The following is a 16992-nucleotide window of genomic DNA, read 5'->3' as shown; positions in this document are numbered from 1 at the left end:
ATAAAATTCTTAAGAGTTTGACAGGGTAGATGCTGAGAAAATGTTTCCCCTGGCTCGGGAATCTGGAATACTTGGTTGCAGTCTCAGAATAAGGGGTCGACCATCTAGGACTGAGATGAAGAAAAATCTCTACGCTCAAAGAGCTGTTAATCTTTGGAATTGTCTACCTCCGAGAACTGTGGATGTTCTATCATTGATTATATTGAAGATAGAGGTTGATAGATTTTTGGGTACTAAGCGAGTTAGGAGATATGGAGATAGCACAGGAAGGTGGGGTTGACATGCAAGATTATCCGTGATCTCATTCAATGACGAAGAAGGCTCAAAGGGCTAAATTGCCTTCTCCTGCTATTATTTCTTAAGTTCTAGAAAGGATGTGAAGACCTTGGAGGTCCAAAGGAAATTTACTAGAATGGTACCAGGCATGGGGGACTTCAGTTATGTGGAGAGATAGGGGGGGAAGATGAGTTTTTATGATGTGGAAGACATGGCCTGAAAGGATAGTGGAAGCCGATTCAGGAGTATCTTTAAACAGGGAATTGGATTTATACTTGGAAAAGGAAAGCTTTTCCATGCTACGTGGAAAGAGTGGAACTGATTGGATAGCTCTTTCAAAGAGCCACAGGCATGATGGGTGGAATGGCTCTGATTGTGATAATTTGTTGTAATTGGTTTAAATTCTGCAAATATTAACTGCATCTTCTGTCTCTATTTAGTGTCATCACTGAATATAACAAGCTTGCAATTGTGTAGTGCATCCAAGTTAATTATGTAGATATGAACCAGGAGACCAAGTACTGACCTAACACTGCATCTCAATTATTCCATTTTGTTTTTATCCAATTCCATGTTCTACCCTGGATTCTCATGGCACTTGGTTTTATTATGAGTTTCATTTGGGATCTTGTTAGAGATGTTCTGGAAGTTCAAATAAACTGTCAGAACATTCCACTATTTTATTTGTAATGTTTTCAAAAATGTTGAAGTTTTTTTGGTAGGAAGTAGTGACTTCCCAGTCCAAGTCTATGCATGCTATTTTTTATTAAACTATTGGCATATAATCAGTTAAGCTATACGAAGATAAAGGGAGATTGACTGTTTTTAAATAAGGAATGTAGTAACTCAGTACATTTGGACTGATGATGAGAAGAAAAGTAAAATTCTGTAAGACATGAGTTTAGCGAAGTTCACTTGCTCAAGCTTTAAGGCTCTCCCACCAGTTACTGGTGGTATAATGGGTATTTTGTTAGTTTATGGCTTTGTTTGAAATATTGTTCGACTTATTCAGTTACATCCTGTAAAGTGTTGGTTGATTTGGTGAATTCAAAATGTTATCAAAATTTTACTTCTAAAATGTATTAGCAATGAATATTTTTTATATACTTTATATATAACTTAAATCAGTAAAATACACTATTATGTTCAATATTGTAGGAGAGAAATTTCAGGTTAAAGTTTAACATTAAATGAAATTTATTAGACATGTATATTTTCATTTCATTTTTTAATACAGTGAATATACTATGATTTATTGCATTCCCTCGTCACACACAATCTTTGAACTGGATATAGTTGAGGTCATGACAGCCCACGTAAGAGTAATTTAATTCCTGAAGTCTAATGATGGTCACTAGTACTGAGCCACACACATTCCACACTCATCTCCATAGTTCTTTTGCAGACTTTCTAAGTTGCAATATCCACCTTCTTTCACAGTTTTTGCATATCATTTGTTTAATTATGCTCAAGTTTTTTTTCAGTTAATTTATTTTGCTGAATGAGTTAACTGCTCTGCAGTTTTGTTGCATCTTCATAACCGCCCTATTTTATCAAGTTTCTATGTCCTCTTGTAACATGCCTCATTGTAGTTCAGTTCTACCTTTTCATTTCTTGGCTTCACAATCTGATTTTGTTTAGGTTCCCCTGTCATGCAACCATTGAAATTTCATCCTGCACCTTTTGTTAAACAGTAGTTCTTTCTTGTGTACAGTTTTAGTTGGATTTGGCTATTTCAGTTCCACTGGCTCTCCTCCTTCGTTTAGATTTTTCAGACTTCCAATTCTGTTAATTTTATGTTTATCTTCCCAGCTTCCGCTGTACACTTTTATTTTCATGGCATTTTTTTTTTACTCAATGTTCTTCAGCTTCCTCTTGTGCCTTACACTTTCAACCTTCCAACGTATTCCTCTTCTTGTAGCTTCCTTCTGTTAAACTATTTTTCGCTCCCATTTTTATTGCTTAGCAAGCTTTGCTGACTCCAGTTCTTAAGGACCTATTATCAGTTCAGCAAAGACCTGCTCTTTTGTTTGCCTCTACTGCTTCCATATGCCATTAGTTAAGCACATTTTGGTGGGTGGGGTGGTTTGCAGTGAATTCCTGCACTTCAGCTCATGCTCTTAAATCACATCTGTCACCTAGATCCTGACCCCATCATGCCCAGGAATAGATTCCTTGGTGTTAAGCTTGTAGAATTAGAATCTGGATTTTAGGAATGACTTGACATGAAAGGCTGAAAAGTGCTTACAATGGGTTCACTTTGTTTCTTGGGCGGCGCAGTGGTTAGCACCGCAGTCTCACAGCTCCAGCGACCCGGGTTCAATTCTGGGTACTGCCTGTGTGGAGTTTGCAAGTTCTCCCTGTGTCTGCGTGGGTTTTCTCCGGGTGCTCCGGTTTCCTCCCACAAGCCAAAAGACTTGCAGGTTGCTAGGTAAATTGGCCATTATAAATTGCCACTAGTATAGGTAGGTGGTAGGGAAATGTAGGGACAGGTGGGGATGTGGTAGGAATATGGGATTAGTGTAGGATTAGTATAAATGGGTGGTTGATGGTCGGCACAGACTCGGTGGGCCGAAGGGCCTGTTTCAGTGCTGTATCTCTAAACTAAAAACTAAAAATAATTGTTGTGTTTTTCAGCCAAAGAAAATGACTTGCCTCAAGACAAGCCTAAGGAAGTACAAGTGCCTTTGGTAAGCCTTATGTATCTATTCTTTCTTTTGGGCCTCCTTATCTCGAGAGACAATGGATACGCGCCTGGAGGTGGTCAGTGGTTTGTGAAGCAGCGCCTGGAGTGGCTATAAAGGCCAATTCTGGAGTGACAGGCTCTTCCACAGGTGCTGCAGAGAAATTTGTTTGTTGGGGCTGTTGCACAGTTGGCTCTCCCCTTTCGCCTCTGTCTTTTTTCCTGCCAACTACTAAGTCTCTTCGACTCGCCACAATTTAGCCCTGTCTTTATGGCTGCCCGCCAGCTCTGGCAAATGCTGGCAACTGACTCCCACGACTTGTGATCAATGTCACACGATTTCATGTCGCGTTTGCAGACGTCTTTATAACGGAGACATGGACGGCCGGTGGGTCTGATACCAGTGGCGAGCTCGCTGTACAATGTGTCTTTGGGGATCCTGCCATCTTCCATGCGGCTCACATGGCCAAGCCATCTCAAGCGCCGCTGACTCAGTAGTGTGTATAAGCTGGGGATGTTGGCCGCTTCAAGGACTTCTGTGTTGGAGATATAGTCCTGCCACCTGATGCCAAGTATTCTCCGAAGGCAGCGAAGATGGAATGAATTGAGACGTCGCTCTTGGCTGGCATACGTTGTCCAGGCCTCGCTGCCGTAGAGCAAGGTACTGAGGACACAGGCCTGATACACTCGGACTTTTGTGTTCCGTGTCAGTGCGCCATTTTCCCACACTCTCTTGGCCAGTCTGAACATAGCAGTGGAAGCCTTACCCATGCGCTTGTTGATTTCTGCATCTAGAGACAGGTTACTGGTGATAGTTGAGCCTAGGTAGGTGAACTCTTGAACCACTTCCAGAGCGTGGTCGCCAATATTGATGGATGGAGCATTTCTGACATCCTGCCCCATGATGTTCGTTTTCTTGAGGCTGATGGTTAGGCCAAATTCATTGCAGGCAGACGCAAACCTGTCGATGAGACTCTGCAGGCATTCTTCAGTGTGAGATGTTAAAGCAGCATCGTCAGCAAAGAGGAGTTCTCTGATGAGGACTTTCCGTACTTTGGACTTCGCTCTTCGACGGGCAAGGTTGAACAACCTGCCCCCTGATCTTGTGTGGAGGAAAATTCCTTCTTCAGAGGATTTGAACGCATGTGAAAGCAGCAGGGAGAAGAAAATCCCAAAAAGTGTGGGTGCGAGAACACAGCCCTGTTTCACACCACTCAGGATAGGAAAGGGCTCTGATGAGGAGCCACCATGTTGAATTGTGCCTTTCATATTGTCATGGAATGAGGTGATGATACTTAGTAGCTTTGGTGGACATCCGATCTTTTCTAGTAGTCTGAAGAGACCACGTCTGCTGACGAGGTCAAAGGCTTTGGTGAGATCAATGAAAGCAATGTAGAGGGGCATCTGTTGTTCACGGCATTTCTCCTGTATCTGACGAAGGGAGAACAGCATGTCAATAGTCGATCTCTCTGCACGAAAGCCACACTGTGCCTCAGGGTAGACGCGCTCGGCCAGCTTCTGGAGCCTGTTCAGAGCGACTCGAGCAAAGACTTTCCCCACTATGCTGAGCAGGGAGATTCCACGGTAGTTGTTGCAGTCACCGCGGTCACCTTTGTTTTTATAGAGGGTGATGATGTTGGCATCGCGCATGTCCTGGGGTACTGCTCCCTCGTCCCAGCACAGGCATAGCAGTTCATGTAGTGCTGAGAGTATAGCAGGCTTGGCACTCTTGATTATTTCAGGGGTAATGCTGTCCTTCCCAGGGGCTTTTCCGCTGGCTAGGGAATCAATGGCATCACTGAGTTCCGATTTGGTTGGCTGTATGTCCAGCTCATCCATGACTGGTAGAGGCTGGGCTGCATTGAGGGCAGTCTCAGTGACAGCATTCTCCCTGGAGTACAGTTCTAGGTAGTGCTCAACCCAGCGGTCCATCTGTTTGCGTTGGTCAGTGATTATGTCCCCCGATTTAGATTTGAGGGGGGTGATCTTCTTGATGGTTGGCCCAAGAGCTCTCTTCATGCCATCATACATTCCTCTGATGTTTCCGGTGTCTGAGGCCAGCTGAATATGACTGCATAGGTGTTGCCAGTAGTCGTTTGTGCAACGCCTAGCTGTTCTTTGTGCAGTACTTCTGGCTGCTTTAAGTGCTGCGGATGTTAAATCGCTGGGGGCTTTCTTGTAGTTCAAAAGTGCAATGCGCTTAGCGGCTATGACAGGTTCCAGCTCTTCATTATGAGATTGAAACCAGTCTGCATTTCTCTTCGCACTTTTGCCGTAGGTGGTCAAAGCTGACTCATAGATGGCGTCTCTGATGTGGGCCCACTTGGTCTCAGCATCCCCTGTGGGAGTGTTTTGAAGGGCTGTTACAAGTGAATTTAGAAATTTTTGTAACAGCTGTGGGTGAGAAATTCTGCTCGTGTTGATGCGCGGGTGGCCCTTCTGCTTGGAATGATGCAACTTCTTTGGTCTGAGTCTAACCTTGCTGCACACCAGGGAGTGGTCGGTGTCGCAGTCCGCACTGTGGAAGCTGCGTGTGATTTGAACACTGTTTAAGGCGGCTCGCCTTGTGACAATGAGGTCTAGCTGGTGCCAACGACGTGATCTTGGGTGCCTCCATGAAACCTGGTGACAGGGTTTAGTGTGAAAGAACGAGTTGGTGATGCAGAGGTTATGATAGGTACACAACTCAAGCAGTCTCTGCCCGTTCTCATTCATCCTTCCAACGCCATAGCGCCCAAGGCAGGAGGGCCATGAGTCATGGTCGGCCCCAACCCTGGCATTAAAGTCCCCCAGCAGGAATAGGTGTTCGGTGTTGGGGATGCTGCTAATGATGTTATGGAGTTGTTCATAGAACTGGTCTTTAGCTTCAGGTGCGGAACAGAGTGTTGGAGCATAGATGCTGAGTAGGTGTACTGGACCAGAGGTGGTGAGCAGTCGGATGGACAGTATGCGTTCCGAGCCATTTGAGGGAGGCTCTATCATGCTGAGCAAGGAGTTTCTGATGGCGAAGCCCACTCCATGCTGTCTTGGTTCTTCAGGATCCCTGCCCTGCCAGAAGAAGGTGTAGTCTTGCTCTGCTAGAGAGCCACTCGCGGGGAGGCGAGTCTCCTGAAGTGCTGCAATGTCCACATTGAGTCTACTGAGCTCGTTGTTAATGATGGCGGTCTTCCGAGAATCGTTGATTTGTGTAAGGTCTTCCGACAGGCCAGGACACATAGTTCTGACGTTCCAGCTTGCAAAGCGAAGGGCTGGTACCTTCTTTCCTTTTTTCATGTTGTTTGGTGCAGTGTATCAGTCCACCTTTCGGGCAATGACCCTGAGCTCCAAGCACCCATTGAAGCAGGCAGACTGTGGCGGGACAGAACCTTATTGACCGGGGGCTGCCCGGTTTGAGGCGGGCGGTAGCTGTCCAGTGAGGTGCAATGACCTCTCCCACCGACAAAGGCAACCCGTGGCGCCCAGTTTCTACGCCAATTTATCTGGACTTATAACCCGTAACTGCTGCCTTCCGTGTTGTTCTATATTGTATTTATATTTAGAGATACAGCACTGAAAGAGGCCCTTCGGCCCACCGAGTCTGTGCTGACCAACAACCACCCATTTATACTAATCCTACATTTCCTACCTTCCCCTACTACCTACCTACACTAGGGGCAATTTACAATGGCCAATTTACCTATCACCCTGCAAGTCTTTGGCTGTGGGAGGAAACCGGAGCACCCGGCGGAAACCCATGCGGTCACAGGGAGAACTTGCAAACTCCGCACAGGCAGTACCCAGGACTGAACCAGAGTCACTGGAGCTGTGAGGCTGCGGTACTAAGCACTGTGCCGCCCCATCTGTTAGTCTATTTGGCATGAGTATGGGAGTTTTTGTCTTATAGTTTCAGTCTGCACGTTGACGCACATCAAAATCCTTTATGATGGTGAGGATGTTTTTGGCATAAGTGACTGGCAGAGATGCCAAAAGGTAGTTGTGTATATTTAACGATCAAGGGCCAGAAATTCCTCAGGGCCGCGATCTGTGTAATTATGCTGGAATTGAACCCATTGGTGACCTGTTGGAGTCCACAACAGTGGGATGTCACCTCACTTAATGCAGATTCCCACACCACTGTTGTGTTCCTAGTGCCTGCCTGTCCCAGAATTACGTTAAATACCGGGTCTAGGGACAGGGAGTGTTGTGCTGCCCTCTCCTGGAAACAGTGAGACAGCCCCTTTGTAAGAGGATTGGATTGAACAAAACTGGCCTTAATTCACTTTTTAGGCCATAACCCCAGTCAGAACCCCCAAGGCAGATCTCTCAAACGGTGTTGAGGCCGGTGTGCTTTATCCCAGTGGACATGCTGGCCTCTGAAGTTATGTTGATTTTCTTGGAGATTGAGGTCACATAACTTCTCTCTCCTCTGTGTGACTGACACTTCAGAGTCTTTATTTCCTACAAGGCCATATAGTACCTCCTAACTTGGGCTGGAGCTTCCTATTTCCTTGTCCTGCTCTATTTTCTGGCCATTCTGATGCATTCCTACCAGAGTTTATAGCAGTTGTGTGTCAGAAGGGCTGAAGATTTTTATCCTCAAGCTGACTGTAATGGGACTAGTTACAAGTATAGTAATTTGATTGTTTAAATGGACTTTAATGAAGTATGTCAACCATTGGGTAAAAGTGTTTCAGATTTTGCTTGTATAAAATTACTTCATGTGCAATATCCCTGTGTGATGCTGCCTATTTTGAGCTAGTTCTTCAGTTTGCTATTTTGCAAAGAAGTTCTAGATGTTGGTCTGTGTATTCCTAAAATGTTCCACTGTAACATTATTGTACTTTCTCAATTTAGAAAAGTAAATGGTTGTGTAACTGATTTTGTTGGGTGCAACCTAATTGAGTGTGTTCAGGATTTAAAATAAACTTAATGTTTTTTTTAAAAGGACTAAGAAGGTCATCTCTCTTCATAGTCCACAGAATTTTAAATTATTTAAATTATGACCATATTTTAGTCTTACATTTCAATTAACTAAGAAAGTAGAAAAGTAACACAAAAATGACTGAATTATCAGCAATAGTTTGTATTTCCATTTACTAAACAAGTGCAAAAAATTTGGAAGTTGGCTTGTGGGCCAGTGTGTAAGTACACTAACCTGCCAAATTGCTGAGTTGGGAAACCAAGGAACTGCTGGGGGAGAAGCAAACTGCTTTTGCCAAAAAGCTAGATAAATGGCATACTTGTGTATATTATAGAGTGCTGGTGGCAGAAACACAGGAGCACTGATCACTTGCTTGTCCTTACAACTGAAATCAGAAAGTAATTAACCTATTTTGCAGGGGTTTAAAAAAAAGTTTTTGAAACTTGATGTAATTATATGTACTGTTGAGATGCTAATCAACTATTCATTTGCTTGCAGCTTTTACACAGTAATTTAAATACACAATGCAATGCATTTGCTGTTGGTTTAAACAGTGCCTGTGCACTGCCTGTAATTGGGGAGGAGGAAAATGAGGAAATGGAAGCTATTGATCAGAGTTGTAGTAAGTATAATTGCTTTTCTTTAAAATTAGTTTCTTGCATTTTCATTTAATTTGAGTGATACAAAGAATTGAACCGAAGTAGCCTTGTCTGTGATTGAGATGTTAGGAATAGAGAGGTTCTGTGAGATGGCATCGTCAAGGCTGTGATATGAGTAGGGAGGACAAGAGGGCAATGAACTTTAATAAAGAGGGCAAGATGAGTTGAGATTGGAGATTGAAATTACTGAGGATGAGCGGTTGTTTAGTGCAGAAGCTGAAAGAGGAAAGAAGTGAGGATATCTCTGAAAAACATTGGGAGAATTTTATGTTCTCCCCTGCATCGGGTTTGGAGGCAGGGAGAGCATATAATTGGGCGGGATGGTGGTGGCGTGGTGGGGGGAATGGTGGTGGGGAAAGAGAGATCCCGCCACTTTCCCTAAATTAAGTCCGGGACGGGAAGACCCGTGGACAGCCTTCCCGCCCCACCACCAATTGAGACCCTTAAATGGACAATTAATACCCAATTAAGGGCCTCCTCTTGCAACCATTGGAATTAGACCAGCAGTAGGTGGGCTTGTCGCCACAAGGGGAGCACCGCAAGCAAACCTGTGCGAATTGCTTGCCGACTCCGTGGTAGGGGCATCCCTCGTTAAAAGGCACAGTGCTTGAACAAGGGACTTAGCATCAGGAAGGGGTCCTGCTGTGTGCCACCCTCCTGCACTTGCTGCCCCTGCCCCCACCTCCTCCCCCGCAACTTCCACTTTATGAAAGCCCTCCCGCTGTGACTTACCTGTGGCCTGCGTCCAGGGCCTTGGGTGAGTGCTCAACTGGCAGCAGTCACTGCCTCCACGGTGGCACTGCTCAGTTGAAGAGCTGCCGGCCTCTCTCAGTAGGAGGGATTTCCACCGTGGGTGTCTTTGATCCCAGGGAAGGCCCAATGCTGTCCACTTAAGTGCCTAATTGGCACTTGATTTGTTGGGCATTCCCCAGAGGAGGTGATGTGGGGTTCTCACTGGCCCTTTTGTCGATGGTCAAGACCCCCACCACCAAGGAAAAATTCCGGCCGTTGTGTGGGTTTGGGTGAGCAGTCGAGAATGAGGATTTTAAAGGAAAGGAGCGGAACAAGGTGAGGTGCTCAAAAAAGGAAAAGTAGGGGATGGAGCAGATAGTGGAAGTTATAGTCAGATGTGGAGGCTTGTGTGATACTGTTGAATGCAGTTGCTTCCTTAGAGATAGGGGAAATATGGGAGTAAAGTCACTGGGCTGCTTTGTCCAAGCTCAAAAGTCTCACTTGTGAAGGTCAGAGAACATATGTGAGGCATAAGGTGATATTGGTGGTATATCTCATCTACATGCAGCCCCTTGGCGCTATCATTCAAAATCATCTGAATGCTCGTTGACAAAGACTCGGTGTCACCTCACCACAACCCCTCTTCTGCTTTTGATTTGTCATGCTGCTTGGCCAACATCCAGTATTGAATGAGCAGAAATCTCCTGCAATTAAATATTGGGAAGACCAAAGCCATTGTCTTCGGTCCCCTCCACAAACTCCTTAGCCACCAACTCTGTCCCTCTCGTTGGCCACTGTCCGTTCACAGTTTTGCCGTTCTGTTTGACCCGAGATGAAATTCGGACCTGATTTTTTTCTCCATCACCAAATGTGCCTATTTCTACCTCCAATATTGCCCATCTCCTTTTGCTGCCTCAGCCCATCTGCTGCTGAAACGCTTATCCAGGCATTTCTTAACCTCTAGACTCAACTATTCCAAAGTTCTGCTGGCCAGTCTCTCACCTTGCACCCATTGTAAACTTCAGCTCATTCAAAACTCTGTTGCCCTTATCCTAATTCTCACCAATTCATGTTCACCTATCACCATTGTGCTTGCTGGCCTACCTTGGCTCCCTTTCCGGCAACACCTCATTTTTAAGATTCTCATTTTCAAATCCCTCCGCAACCTAGCTCCTCCCTAATTCTGTAACTTTCTCCAGCCTCACAACCCTCTGAAATCTCTGATCCTCCAATTCTGACAATTTGCACATCCTTGATTTTCATTGTTTCACCATTGACAGCTGTGCTCCAGCTGCCTACGCCATAAGGTCTGGAATTCTCTCAGCCTCTCTACCTCTCTCTCCACTTTTAAGATTCTCCTTAAAATCTACCTCTTTGACAAAATTTTGATCACCTGTCCTGATATCTCCTTATGTGGCTCAGTGTCAGATTTTGTTTGGTAACACTCTGAAATGCCTCTGGTTGTTTTGCTACGTTAAAGGCACTGTATAAATGCTTGTTGTTGTCACACAACATGCAAGAAAAGACAATGGATGGAATTGGGTTTGTCATTTGATAATCATTTCATTAGTACATAGAAAGTCGGATTTGTTTTTTTATATTAGATAATGGCTCCCCCTCTTTTTTATCGCCTGGTGATTTTTTTTTAAAGTGTTTTAACACAAATTTACAATAATTAAAACTATTTTACTGTTCATCTTTTCTAAAGCTATTTATAGCTAAAATGTAAGTAGCATGGCTGGTTGGCAGTCCTTGCTTTGCTGCTGCCATGATCATGAATATATTTCTCTGAAACTTAACACAAATTGAATTGCATATTCAAAAATAAACTTCACCAATTTGTCAGAAATCCATACAAACTCATTTTGGTAATCACAAGTTGTCTGCCAGGTTGGCTTCTGGGTGGTCAGCTCTCGAGGGAGCTCGTTTCCGTGCCCTTCTATCCACTGCCATCTGGCGTACTTTCTCCCTCAGTCTTCTCTCTTTCATTTTTGTATATTCCCTTGGCTCTAACAGTGGGTGTGTTCTAGCCCTAACTGCAAGTTAGCTGCTAGTTTAAACCATCACTGACCATCCCCCGATCATACCTGCTGTTTGTCTTCCTTAGTGAGCACTGAATTTTCTTTCTCAAGTATGGCTTTAAAATTCCTGAGCCCCTCTGGACATCATTTTGTTTCTGTCCTGGATTATTCTTCTTCTTTGGCCTCCTTATCTCGAGAGACAATGGGTAAGCGCCTGGAGGTGGTCAGTGGTGTGTGGAGCAGCGCCTGGAGTGGCTATAAAGGCCAATTCTAGAGTGACAGGCTCTTCCACAGGTGCTGCAGAAAAATTTGTTTGCCGGGGCTGTTACACAGTTGGCTCTCCCCTTGCGCTTCTGTCTTTTTTCCTGCCAACTGCTAAGTCTCTTCGACTCGCCACACTTTAGCCCCACCTTTATGGCTGCCCACCAGCTCTGGCGAACGCTGGCAACTGACTCCCACGACTTGTGATCAATGTCACAGGACTTCATGTCGCGTTTGCAGACGTCTTTAAAGCGGAGACATGGACGGCCGGTGGGTCTGATACCAGTGGCGAGCTCGCTGTACAATGTGTCTTTGGGGATCCTGCCATCTTCCATGCGGCTCACATGCCCCAAGCCATCTCAAGCGCCGCTGACTCAGTAGTGTGTATAAGCTCTGGATGTTGGCCGCCTCGAGGAGATACAGTCCTGCCACCTGATGCCAAGGATTCGCCAGAGGCAGCAAAGATGGAATGAATTGAGACGTCGCTCTTGGCTGACATACGTTGTCCAGGCCTCGCTGCCATAGAGCAAGGTACTGAGGACACAGGCTTGATACACTCGGACTTTTGTGTTCTGTGTCAGTGCGCCATTTTCCCACACTCTCTTGGCCAGTCTGGACATGGCAGTGGAAGCCTTTCCCATGCGCTTGTTGATTTCTGCATCTAGAGACAGGTTACTGGTGATAGTTGAGCCTAGGTAGGTGAACACTTGAACCACTTCCAGAGCGTGGTCGCCAATATTGATGGATGGAGCATTTCTGACGTCCTGTCCCATGATGTTTGTTTTCTTGAGGCTGATGGTTAGGCCAAATTCGTTGCAGGCAGCCGCAAACCTGTCGATGAGACTCTGCAGCCACTCTTCAGTGTCTGCAGTGAGTCCTGGATTATACTGTAGGATTTAGCTGCTCTGTCTATGATCTGATCTGTTACTTAATTTTAAAGTAACTTAGTCAGCTTACAGCCTTTCCCCAATCTCTGCTGCTTCCTGCTGAGACTGTAACTGGCCTACTGGTTCCGCTACAGTTTGGTTCCTAACCAAAGATTCACTATTCTACGCCTTCTGAATCTTTGGTGGTCTTCAACTGCGCTATCGTCTTTTTGACCCGCAACCGATTATGCACACCTCCTGAATCTTCTTTCCCATGAAAATATCTCCATTAGTGCATCCTTCGATGCTCTATCCTTCAAATAGCTTGTGGACTTCACACGCCTGCCACACCTGTCTCTGAACCTGGATAACAGTTTGTTGATCTGTGCTGACTCCATCCTGCTTATGTCAATTTTATCCCACCATGGGACCTCTGACTTTAACTCTGGGCTCCCCCTATTGCCTCCTCTCTTCTATTTCCACATTTTTGCCAACCCCTTTTTACTTTTCTCCAAATCCCTCCTAGACCCCTCTCTCTTGTCATCATATCTTCTTTCATTTCTACCTTCTCGAGTATTCTGCCCTCCCAAATTCTAGCCCAACCCATCAGTACTCTTGATCTTTCTGTTCTCCTGCTGCTGCTGCTCCAGACTTAACTTCCTCTTCGGTAAGCCTGCAGCTTCCCTCTGTGCCTCTTGGCATCCTCCAAAGGGCTCATTGAGGCATTCGCAACTGCCTCCTTACAAGCAGCAACCTCAATTGCTCCAACCTACTCTATAGCTGACCTTCCTAGGAGCTAATCTGGCCAATCTCCTTCCCATCCAACTTATCCCTCCTTGTGCTGACTCTGTGGACTTGCCAGCTGATCAACTATCACGCATCTCTCCGCATCTCTCTCCAGAATGTCTGTTCACTTGTAAACGAGGCTCTTGCCATACATGAGCTCATTGTGGATGATTGCATCGACATCAAGGCCTTGATGGAAACCTGGCCCCCAAATGAAGCCTCCCACCTGGCTATATCTTGTACTACTTTCCCTGCCCAGACTGTGTTGTGGCGGTGTGACTCTTATCACCAAATTATGTCTTGGTCCATCCCCTACTTCTCTGGCACTTTCTCCTCTGAGCATCTTAACTTGTTCCATCCCCATCGTCTCTCATTTAAACTCCTCGTTCTCTGCCACCCGCCATAAAAGCAATTCTCACTGAGATAACTTCACTGCTTCCCTTCCTCGGCTTCTGCACCGAACCATTTTTCATTTTTAGTGATTTCAACTTCCATTTCAATTTATCATGCTGTCTTTCCTCTGAGTTCAATGCTCTCCTATCCTCTCTAATCTCTCCCTCCATATAATCTCCCCAGGCCATGTTCAAGGCTGCTCCTTTGACCCTCTCATGGGAGGGAGACAAAAAGCAGGCCCGTCAACCTAACATTGGTCGTTGGGAAAATGCTAGAGTCCATTATTAAGGAAGGAATAGCAGGACGTTTAGAAAAGCTTAACACAATCAAACGGAGTCAACATGGTTTTGTGAAAGGTAAATCATGTTTGACAAATTTGCTAGAGTCCTTTGAGGATATAACAAGCAGAGTTGGTAAAGGGGAACCGGTAGATGTAGTGTATTTGGATTTCCAGAAGGCATTTGATAAAATGCCACATAAAAGATTATTGCACAGGGTAGGAGCTCACAGTATTGGGGTATTGTACTAGCATGGATTGAGGATTGGTTAACTCACAGAAGACAGAGAGTTGGGATTAATGGGTCTTTTACAGGTTGGAAAGATGTGGAGTGCCACAAGGATCGCTCCTAGGGCCTCAATTATTTATTTGGAGGGGGCAGAGTGTAATGTATCCAAATTTGCTGCTGATACAAAAATAGGTAAGAGGGCATGTTGTGATGAGGACATAAGGAATCTGCAAGGGGATATGGATAGGTTGAGTGAATGGGCAAAAACTTGGCAGATGGAGTTTAATGTAGGAAAGTGTGAAGTGGTAGGAAGAATCAAAAGGCAGACTATTATTTAAATAGAGAGACACTTCCAAAAAGTGCAGCACAGAGGGATCTGGATCTCCTTGTGCATGAAACACAAAAAGTTAGCATGCAGGTCCGCAAATAATTCAGAAGGTAAATGGAATTTTGGCCTTTATTGCTAGGGGGTTGGAGTTTAAAAATAGGGAAGTCTTGTTACAACTGTACAGGGTGTTGGTGAGGCTACACCTGGAGTACTGTGTACAGTTTTGGTCCCCGTATTTAAGAAAGGATATACTGGCATTGGAGGCAGTTCAAAGGGATTTACGAGGCTGATTCCTGGAATGAAGGGGTTGACTAAGCCAGAGCGGCTAAACAGGTTAGGCCTTTATTCATTAGCGTTTAGAAGAATGAAGGGTGACCTTATTGAAACGTACAAGATTCTGAGGGGGCTTGACAGGGTAGATGTTGAGAAGATGTTTCCACTAGTGGGGGAATCTTGAACTAGGGGGACATAGTTGCAGAATAAGGGGTCACTCATTTAAAACTGAGATGCGAAGGAATTTCTCCTCTTGGAGGGTAGTGAACGTCTGGAATTCTCTACCCCAGAGAGTTGTGGAGGCTCGATCACTGAAAGTATTTACAGAGGCGGTAGATAGATTTTTGAAATATCGGGAAGTTGAGGGCTATGAGGAGCTGGCATGAAAGAGGAGTTGAGGTCTGGGGCAGATCAGCCATGATCTTATTGAATGGTGGGGCAGACTTGAGGGGACGAATAGCCTACTCATTTCTTAATTGCTTATGTTCTTCTCACATCATGTCAGTCACAGATAAGGCCATCTCTCCACTTATCTCTATCGTTCTCCACCCATGTTCCCCTTTCCCCTCCCAACCCTACTCCTCTGTGCTGCTGCTGGGAATAATCCTATTGCAATTCACTGATAACCTCACTTTCAAAATCCCAACTCTCTAGCCTTTGGCCCTCCATTCACCACGATATGAATGGGTTTGGCAGTCAACTAGTTTAGCCACATCTGGCTGGACCACATCAAGTACTCTTGGGTTTTACTCTTGTTTTCCAAAACTGCTCGCTATTCTCAGATCATCCTGAAACGCAGCTTCTTTTCTCTACTGCAAACCATCTTCTTAAAGCCCTTTTCCTTGTCTCCTCCACCCTTGCCTCCAACAACAAGTTCCAGGAGCTCATGGTTTTCTTCATCGTTAAGATTGAGACCACCCAACTAGCTGCCTCTGCTGCTTCCTTCCCTTCCTCTAGCCCACCAGGCCATACTTCCTCTAAGGATCCTCCCCTGCTTTACCCTTGAACTTGCATCTTTCTCTAGTTTCTCTCCTATCTTCTTTTGTGCTTTCTCAGAGCTCATCTTGCCCATGAGACTCACCTCTTGCTCCACTGACCCTATTGCCACTAAGCTGCTGACCACTCAGCTTCCCTTCCTGGCTCCCATGCTAGCTGATACTATTAATGGTTGTCTCTCTTCAGGTACTGTCCCCTTCTCCTCCAAATCTGCTGCCATCACCCCTTTCCTCTGAAAACAACCATCAACCCCTCTGTCCTCACAAGCTACAGCCCATGTCCAACCTCAATTTCCCCTCCAAAGTCCTTGAAGATGCTGTCTCAAATCGGAATCCATCCGTCCCGGTCCATATTTGAATCGCTCCAATCGAGTTTCTGTCCCTGCCACAGTATGGAAACAACTCTTATCAAAGTCGCAAATAATAATCTGTGACTGCGACAAAGATAAACTGCTTGTGCGATGTGAAGGACTGAATATGCAAATTTTCTCCAACTTCATATCAGGAAGGTTCGAGCCTCCTTTGGACCCCATTACAAATTCCTTTCCCTGGCCACTGATTCCATCACTCTCCCTGGCACCTGTCTGAGCCTGAAAACATCCTTGGTGTCATATTTAACCCCAAAATTAGTTTCTGACCACACATCCATGCCACTCTAAGATTGCCTATTTCCACCTCCCTGACATCGCCTGACTCCACCGCCGTCTTGACGCGTCTGCTGCTGAAACTGTCATCCATGTCTTTGTTACCTTGCAACTTGATTATTTCAACGCACTCCTGACTGGCCTTCCATGTTCCACCCTCTAAGTTGAAGGACATCCGAAAATCTGCTGCCCATGTCCTAACTTGCACCAAGTCCCATTCTCCCATCATCGTTGTGCTCGATGACCTACATTGGCTCCCAGTTAAGCAACAAAATTTTAAAATTCGCATTCTTATGTTCAAGTTTCTCCATGGGCCAATACCTTTCTCTAATCTACAGCCCTCCCAGATATCTGCGCTCCTCCAATTCTAGCTTCTTGAGCATCCCCAATTGTAATCACTCCACCATTGGTAACCTTACCTTCAGCTGCCAAGGCCCTAAACTCCAGAAATCCTCCCTAATCCTCTCCGCTTCTGTTCCTCTCGTTCCTTCTTTAAGATGCTCCTTAAACCTACATGCCATGAGTCCTAATGTTCTTATATGACTGGGTGTCAGATTTTGTTTTATAATGCTCCTGGTGCTATATAAGTACAGGTTGTCGTTGTTGAGTCATATTTGCCTTGATATTTTTAAGTCGCCTAAAGAAGGAGCATTTGAAGCTATTTGGTGC

General features: G+C 45.2%; 1 protein-coding gene across 6 annotated transcripts in view; it reads left to right on the top strand.

Annotated features, from left to right (window-relative positions):
* Nucleotides 1-16992, top strand: part of brca2 (BRCA2 DNA repair associated) — a 177147-nt gene that overhangs the window by 39173 nt on the left and 120982 nt on the right. For all 6 annotated transcript variants that reach the window (XM_068033510.1, XM_068033512.1, XM_068033506.1 and 3 more), the window contains exons 8-9: nt 2914-2966; nt 8358-8481. In XM_068033510.1, the coding sequence (XP_067889611.1) occupies nt 2914-2966; nt 8358-8481 (177 nt within the window). The remainder of the gene's footprint in view (nt 1-2913; nt 2967-8357; nt 8482-16992) is intronic.

This window comes from Heterodontus francisci, chromosome 6 (assembly GCF_036365525.1).
Source record: "Heterodontus francisci isolate sHetFra1 chromosome 6, sHetFra1.hap1, whole genome shotgun sequence".
Classification (NCBI taxonomy): Eukaryota; Metazoa; Chordata; class Chondrichthyes; order Heterodontiformes; family Heterodontidae; genus Heterodontus; species Heterodontus francisci.
Note: the sequence above shows the minus strand (reverse complement) of the source record. Positions and strands in the feature narration are given on the sequence as shown.